Genomic DNA, 8,195 nt, shown 5'->3' on the forward strand with positions numbered 1-8,195 from the left:
TATTATCGTAAAATATGAGGAAAAGAAAAAAAGTGCGCAATTGAGCTGTGTTTTGGCTAGTAAGCATGTATAATGTGAATTCAAGGAGTTGAAAAACTGATGATACACAAAAGAAAAGAAAAAGTATGCAGTGCAACATGATCAAATTTTCGGTCCAATAAATCTGCTGTCTTTATCACCGCATATTTACTGTTAATAATTAATTACATATATTATAATATTGTTGACTTTTGTTTGTGAGGTGAAGATTCTTGATCTCATAATGGTGCAAGTCCAACAACACCAATAGGTTCAGATAATTTCCTGGAAGGAACACTGATATTACACACAATTCTAGTTGTCCCTTGAAGCCTGGTCCCACACATCTTCAAACTGAAACATTCTTCTTTGGAGGTCATCAATAAACAACTAAGAATCAAATAAATAAAAGATAATTATAATATTCCATCTCATGTTAAGGTTACCATACCTTCCCTCGATCACCTCCATTTTTTTCTTAGAAACAAAATCTTCTTAAAACCGTCTTCCATGTCAAAGCTTCTTCTGTCTTCCCTTTTTCTCACCACAAACCTTATCCTTCTAACCTCAGTTTCATCCACAGAGTTCATCTACAACACGAACTTCAACTCTACCAACACCCTTGTCTGTGGCAACGCCACTATTGAATCTTCCATTCTTACCCTTACCAACCGTTCCACCTTTGCTGTTGGCCGTGCTTTCTACCCTTCCAAGATCCCCACCAAATCTTCCAACTCTTCAACCCCTTTACCTTTCGCAACCTCTTTCATTTTCTCCATTGCCCCATTCAAAGACCTTCTCCCTGGCCATGGCTTTGTCTTCATACTGTCACCTTCTGCAGGCACCACTGGGGTTAGTTCTGCTCAGCATCTTGGCCTCTTCAACTTTACCAACAATGGTGATCCCAACAACCATGTCTTTGGCATTGAGTTCGATGTGTTTAACAACCAAGAGTTCAATGACATCGATGACAATCATGTGGGGGTGGACATAAACTCTCTTGTTTCTTTTACTTCCCGTGCTGCTGGATTTTGGGGTGGGAAGGGTGGTGACAAGTTTGAGGATTTGAAGCTTAATAATGGTGAGAACTATCAGGTGTGGATTGAATATTTAGATTCTAGAGTTAATGTTACAATGGCTCTTGCAGGCCAAAATAGACCAAAGAAGCCTTTGATTAGTGAGCTTGTGGATCTTTCTGAAGTGCTTTTGGATGAAATGTATGTTGGATTTTGTGGGGCAACAGGGCAGCTAGTGGAGAGTCATAAGATTTTGGCTTGGAGCTTCAGTAACTCAAATGTTTCTATTGGTGATGCTTTAGTTACTACAAATTTGCCTTCATTTGTGCTTCCCAAAGAATCTAGTTTTAGGTCAAAAGGTTTTCTTGTAGGGATCACTGCAGGTGTTTTGTTTGTCATTGGTAGTGCAGTTGTAATATTTGTGTTTTTTCTCAGAAGAAAAAGGTGCCTAAGAAAGGAGGAGGAGGAAGATATTGAAGATTGGGAACAAGAGTATTGGCCACACCGTGTAAGATATGAGGACATTTATGCTGCAACTAAAGGATTTTCAGACCAAAATGTAATTGGGTTTGGAGGGAATGGAAAAGTATATAAAGGGCTTCTGCAAGGAGTACAAGTTGCAGTCAAAATAATTCCTTGTGACAGTGAACAGGGAATGAGAGCGTTTCTGTCTGAGATTTCAAGTTTAGGCAGGTTGAAGCATAGGAATGTGGTTCTGTTGAGAGGTTGGTGTAAGAAAGAGAAAGGGAGCTTGATTTTAATCTATGACTACATGGATAATGGAAGTTTAGATAAAAGGATGTTTGATGGTGATGAGAACACAATTTTTGGGTGGGAGGAGAGAATGAAGGTGCTGAAGGATGTAGCTCATGGTATATTGTATTTGCATGATGGTTGGGAGGTTAAGGTGTTGCACAGAGACATCAAGTCAAGCAATGTGTTACTTGATAAGGATATGAATGCAAGGTTGGGGGATTTTGGACTTGCCACAATGCATCATCATGAGCAGATTGGTCACACCTCACAAGTGATTGGAACTGTTGGTTTCATGGCACCAGAACTTATTCATACCGGGAGAGCCTCAACTCAGACTGATGTTTTCAGCTTTGGCGTGTTGGTTTTAGAGGTGGTGTGTGGGAGAAGGCCAAATGAGGAAAACAAGCCAACCTCGATTGTTTGGTTAATGAGGCTAATGGAGAGAGGAGAAGAGTGTTCTGCTCTTGATGAAAGATTAAAAGGGAGAAGTGAATGTGACATTGATGAGGTTAAGAGGGTTCTTCATCTTGGTTTGTTGTGCACTCATCCTGATCCTCATGTTAGGCCAAGTATGAGGCAGGTTGTGAAAGTGCTGGAGGGAGAGAATTTAGATGAAAACTTGCTTGACAGAATAAATTCAGCAGCTGGATATGTTGGGAGCTTTGGTAAAAACTGTTGAATAAACTTTAATGTAATTTGTGGGTTTTAAAGTTAGAAGTTACTAGAAAAGAGTAGAATGGGAGTTTGGATATGTAAAAGGTCAAAAGTTGTAAGTGGGATTTTAATTGTGTTGTTAGTGGAGTTTTAAGGCCATAATGAAGACTTTTCTAGAAGAGCTTCCTAAAGCCTATAAATAGGATGCTCTCTCAATTGTAAGATACACCACAGAAAGAAATACAATAGAGAGATTTACAAAGAAGAGTGTTTCTTTTAGAGAGAATTTAAGTGTGAGTGAGTGTCTATTTTTTTACAATTTGGTATCAAGAGCCAATGGCGAATGTGACGGGTCAAATACCGCTACCACGGTTAACGAAGGCGACCAGATATGACAACTGGAGCATTCAAATGAAAGCTCTTCTCGGTTCTCAGGATTCATGGGAGGTGGTCGAAGAAGGTTTTGAAGAACCAACCAATACCACGGGTTATACGGCAGCTCAAACCAAGGCATTGAAAGAGATGCGATCGAAAGATAAGGCAGCTTTGTACATGTTGTATAGAGCTGTTGATGAGGCAATTTTTGAGAAGATTGCTGGTGCGTCCACTTCAAAGGAAGCATGGGACATATTGGAGAAGGTGTTCAAAGGAGCTGACCGAGTTAAGCAAGTGCGTCTACAAACTCTGCGTGGCGAGTTGGAGAACATGAAGATGATGGAGTCAGAAAGTGTATCTGACTACATCACGCGTGTACAGGCTGTGGTGAATCAACTCAACCGAAACGGTGAAACTCTAACCGATGCACGAGTTGTGGAGAAGATTTTGAGAACATTAACAGACAATTTTGAGAGTATTGTGTGCGCGATAGAAGAGTCAAAGGACCTTGCGACGCTCACAGTCGACGAGCTCGCCGGTTCTCTCGAGGCACACGAGCAACGAAAGAAGAAGAAGAAGGAGGAAACACTCGAGCAAGCACTTCAAACCAAGGCGTCAATCAAAGACAAAAAGGTACTCTATCATCAAAATTCTCAATATAGAGGGCGTGGTCGTGGAAGTCGTGGAAACGGTCGTGGTGGAAAAGGCAGCAACCATGAAGGGTACTATAAGGAGAAGGAACAGTCGAGCCAACCAAATTGGCGTGGAAGAGGACGTGGTAGAGGAAGAGGCGGCCGATCGAATTATTCCAACATCGAGTGCTACAAATGTCACAAATATGGTCACTATGCGAAGGATTGTAACTCTGACAAATGTTACAATTGTGGTAAAGTGGGGCATTTTGCAAAAGATTGTCGTGCTGATATAAAGATAGAAGAAACCACCAACCTAGCCTTGGAAGTCGAAACGGATGAAGGTGTTCTCTTGATGGCTCAAGATGAAGTCAACATTAACAATGACACTCTGTGGTACCTCGATTCTGGAGCAAGCAACCATATGTGCGGTCATGAGTACCTATTCAAAGATATGCAAAAGATTGAAGATGGTCATGTTTCATTTGGAGATGCATCAAAGGTGGAGGTCAAAGGGCGAGGTACAGTTTGCTACTTACAAAAGGATGGCTTAATTGGGTCACTCCAAGATGTTTATTACGTACCAGACCTCAAGACCAACATTTTGAGTATGGGGCAACTCACGGAGAAAGGTTACTCGATATTTTTGAAAGATCGACTCCTACACTTGAAGAACAAGCAAGGGCGTTTGGTTGCCCGAATTGAGATGGCAAGAAATCGGATGTACAAGCTGAATTTGAGAAGCATACGAGAAAAATGTTTGCAAGTCAACATAGAAGATAAGGCATCGTTGTGGCATCTCCGTTTTGGTCACCTACATCATGGTGGACTAAAAGTGTTAGCGAAGAAGAATATGGTGCACGGGCTACCCAACATGGACTACGAGGGAAAATTTTGTGAAGAATGTGTGCTCAGCAAGCATGTGAGAACCTCGTTTCCAAAAAAGGCTCAATATTGGGCTAAGCAACCTCTCGAATTGATTCATACCGACATATGTGGACCAATTACTCCAGAGTCCTTCAGCGGTAAAAGGTATTTCATTACCTTCATTGATGATTTCTCACGGAAAACTTGGGTTTACTTTCTGAAAGAAAAATCCGAGGCATTTGAGGTGTTCAAAAAGTTCAAGGTGATGGTGGAGAGGACAACTGATAAACAGATCAAAGCTGTACGATCTGATAGAGGTGGCGAGTATACTTCAACGACTTTCATGGAGTATTGCGAGGAGCAAGGCATAAGGCGATTTCTAACTGCACCATACACTCCTCAACAAAATGGTGTGGCCGAGAGGAAGAATCGGACCATTCTCGACATGGTTCGATCAATGCTTAAGAGCAAAAAGATGCCAAAGGAATTTTGGGCGGAAGCTGTGCAATGCGCCATCTATGTGCAAAATCGATGTCCACATGTGAAGTTAGATGATCAAACACCACAAGAGGCATGGAGCGGACAAACGCCAACAGTTTCTCATCTCAAAGTGTTTGGTAGTGTGGCTTATGCACACGTACCAGATCAACGAAGAACGAAGCTCGAAGACAAAAGCAAAAGGTATGTTTTTATTGGGTATGATGAGAAGACAAAAGGGTACAAGCTACTTGATCCAATAAGCAAGAAGGTGACGGTGAGTCGTGATGTGCAAATAAATGAAGCAAGCGAGTGGGATTGGAACAATTCTTCAAAGGTTATGATTGAAGTTGGAGAATCATCACCGACAAGTATAAATTCTGAAACAACCGATGATGAAGATGAACCACGACAACCTAAAATTCGAAGTTTGCATGATTTGTATGATTCGACAAATGAGGTACACCTAGTATGTCTTTTGGCAGATGCTGAAAATATCAGCTTTGAAGAGGCGGTGCGAGACAAGAAGTGGCAAACTGCCATGGATGAGGAGATTAAAGCGATTGACCGCAACAACACATGGGAGCTAACAGAATTTCCAGAGGGAAGTCAGCCCATTGGTGTGAAGTGGATATTCAAGAAAAAGATGAATGCTCAAGGCGAGATAGAGAGGTACAAGGCGCGACTCGTTGCGAAGGGATACAAACAAAAGGAGAGAATTGACTACGATGAGGTGTTTGCTCCCGTTGTAAGAATGGAGACAATTCGATTGCTCATTTCCCAAGCGGCTCAATTTAAATGGCCGATATTTCAAATGGATGTCAAGTCGGCATTCTTTAATGGTGTGCTTGAAGAAGAAGTTTACATCGAACAACCACCTGGGTACATGAAAATCGGAGAGGAGAAGAAGGTGCTAAAATTGAAGAAGGCACTTTACGGGTTGAAGCAAGCACCGCGGGCATGGAATACTCGTATCGATACATACTTCAAGGAGAACGGGTTCAAGCAGTGTCCTTACGAGCATGCTCTTTACGCAAAGAACAATGGAGGTAACATGATATTTGTTGCTCTTTATGTTGATGATCTCATTTTTATGGGTAACAATAATGATATGATAGAAGAGTTTAAGGGCACAATGAGACGGGAATTTGAGATGACAGATTTGGGATTGATGAAGTTTTTCCTTGGCTTGGAAGTTAGACAAAAAGAGACAGGTATTTTTGTATCACAGGAGAAATATGCAAAGGAGATTTTGAAGAAGTACAAGATGGAAAATTGCAACCCAGTATCAATACCAATGGAACCAGGTGCAAAACTCTCAAAGTTCGATGGAGGAGAACGTGTCGATGCAAGTAGATACCGGAGTTTGGTAGGAAGCCTTCGTTATCTCACATGCACAAGGCCGGATCTTTCATTAAGTGTCGGCATCATAAGTCGATTCATGGAGGAACCGGTTTACTCACATTGGAAGGCGTTGAAGCGAGTCCTACGGTACATCCAAGGTACTGTATCACTCGGATTGTTCTACTCAAAAGCAGAAGATTACAAGTTGGTGGGTTACTCTGACAGCGATTGGTGCGGAGACATAGATGATCGGAAAAGTACATCGGGATATGTATTCTTTATGGGCAACACAGCATTTTCTTGGCTTTCAAAGAAGCAACCGATCGTGACGCTATCGACGTGTGAAGCTGAATATGTGGCAGCATCTTGGTGTGTATGTCATGCGATATGGCTAAGAAACTTGTTGAGTAAGATGGAGCTAAAGCAACTAGATGCAACTGTGATTCAAGTTGACAACAAATCAGCAATTGAGTTGGCAAAGAACCCGGTGAACCATGAAAGAAGCAAACATATTGACGTTCGTTTTCACTTTATTCGTGATCATGTGAAGAAAGGAAGTGTGGAATTGGTGCATGTGGCAAGTCAAGATCAAGTTGCTGATATCTTCACAAAACCGCTACCGAAAGTCTTTTTCGACAAATTCAAGAAGATGATTGGCATGATGGATGGTAGAAACATTTAAGTTTATGGGGGAGTTTTGTTGAATAAACTTTAATGTAATTTGTGGGTTTTAAAGTTAGAAGTTACTAGAAAAGAGTAGAATGGGAGTTTGGATATGTAAAAGGTCAAAAGTTGTGAGTGAGATTTTAATTGTGTTGTTAGTGGGGTTTTAAGGCCATAATGAAGACTTTTCTAGAAGAGCTTCCTAAAGCTTATAAATAGGATGCTCTCTCAATTGTAAGATACACCACAGAAAGAAATACAATAGAGAGATTTACAAAGAAAAGTGTTTCTTTTAGAGAGAATTTAAGTGTGAGTGAGTGTCTATTTTTTTACAAAAACATTCACCCCACAATTGAGGATATTTTCACCTCCCACTGCTCTTACACAACTGTGTGTGACAGTGAGGGCAGATGAATAGCCTAGAAAATAATTTATCCAAATGATTGGATGAGTGAAAGTTTGGCTCCTTATCCAAATTCTAACACTGAGTACTGAATAGTGGTTAAGGGTGTGTCTGAATATGTGAGTCATCATGCTATCTGCTCTGGCAGTTTTTATGCTGTCAATGAATGCGATTATGCTTAATATTGTTCACAGCCATCTGAGTGGGGCAAGGTGATGGAACAACTCTGTGATTCTCCTGGTCTCTCACCTCTCTTAGACAAGAGGAAACTGCGTGAGGCTGGTTTCACATAGCACATAGCACAGCGTTTACCTCTACCTCCTAGCAGTGGAGGGACAACAGGCTGCTGCAACCACACTCCACTACCTGGTCAGCTTCAGTTGCTTGGACCATCTCCTTTTTGCATCCACAACCATTGAGGTAAATGCAACGATGTAAAAGTGTTTGCCCCTCTTCAGCCAAGCCAAGTACTAAATGTTTGATTTACTCACTCTCTCATATATTAGAATATGATCTTTATACCCTTTACAATTATCTTTACGTCCATGCATTTTTTTTTCTTAATTCAAAGAGAGGCCTTCAACTCTGTTACCTAACAATACCTCATTGCTTAATCAACTTAGTTATCCTCTCATCATTTAGTAATATTAAAATAAGTTTTTTGGTTATGGGCTTGTGGAATAGAATTGAATTTCAACATATGTCCATGTTCACTACTTTTTCTTTTTTACTTTTTCTGTTCTATTAATACACAAAAACTATATCATACTTCACTTATATTGAATACAGACAAACCATGTTTTCCTTTACAGAATATTATTTACTTAAAAAACTCTTCTGATTCGTCCTGCTTATACATTTATCCTAATACTGCACAAATTTCTTAAAAAAAAAATAATTAAAGAGGTGAGGATGGCCGAGTGGTCTAGGTATCCCTTTAGTTTATAAAATCTGCAGACAAAACATCATTTACCCTTATAAGAAAAGATA

At 40.5% G+C, this 8,195-nt stretch overlaps 1 protein-coding gene across 2 annotated transcripts; it reads left to right on the forward strand.

Annotated features, from left to right (window-relative positions):
* The first annotated feature begins 432 nt into the window (after window positions 1–432).
* Window positions 433–7,739, forward strand: LOC137830587 (putative L-type lectin-domain containing receptor kinase VII.2). 2 transcript variants are annotated; one of them, XM_090297569.1, is made up of 2 exons: window positions 433–2,456; window positions 7,135–7,739. In XM_090297569.1, the coding sequence occupies exons 1-2, from the start codon at window positions 529–531 to the stop codon at window positions 7,214–7,216; spliced, it is 2,010 nt and encodes a 669-aa protein (XP_090153695.1). In that variant the 5' UTR covers window positions 433–528; the 3' UTR covers window positions 7,217–7,739. The 2 variants fall into 2 exon arrangements, with proteins under 2 accessions (XP_090153695.1, XP_090153694.1); XM_090297568.1 differs by lacking the exon at window positions 7,135–7,739 and having other exon boundaries at window positions 433–1,099; window positions 1,166–2,469.
* The last annotated feature ends 456 nt before the right edge of the window (window positions 7,740–8,195 follow it).

Source organism: Phaseolus vulgaris, chromosome 11 (genome assembly GCF_051622355.1).
Source record: "Phaseolus vulgaris cultivar YP4 chromosome 11, ASM5162235v1, whole genome shotgun sequence".
Lineage (NCBI taxonomy): Eukaryota > Viridiplantae > Streptophyta > Magnoliopsida > Fabales > Fabaceae > Phaseolus > Phaseolus vulgaris.

Bases quoted from the DNA above. Each gene is read 5' to 3' on its own strand.
- LOC137830587 (XM_090297569.1), top strand. From the start codon at position 529: ATGTCAAAGCTTCTTCTGTCTTCCCTTTTTCTCACCACAAACCTTATC. The intron at 2,457-7,134 runs TAAAAACTGTTG...TCTATTTTTTTA, and splicing joins GGATATGTTGGGAGCTTTGG to CAAAAACATTCACCCCACAA.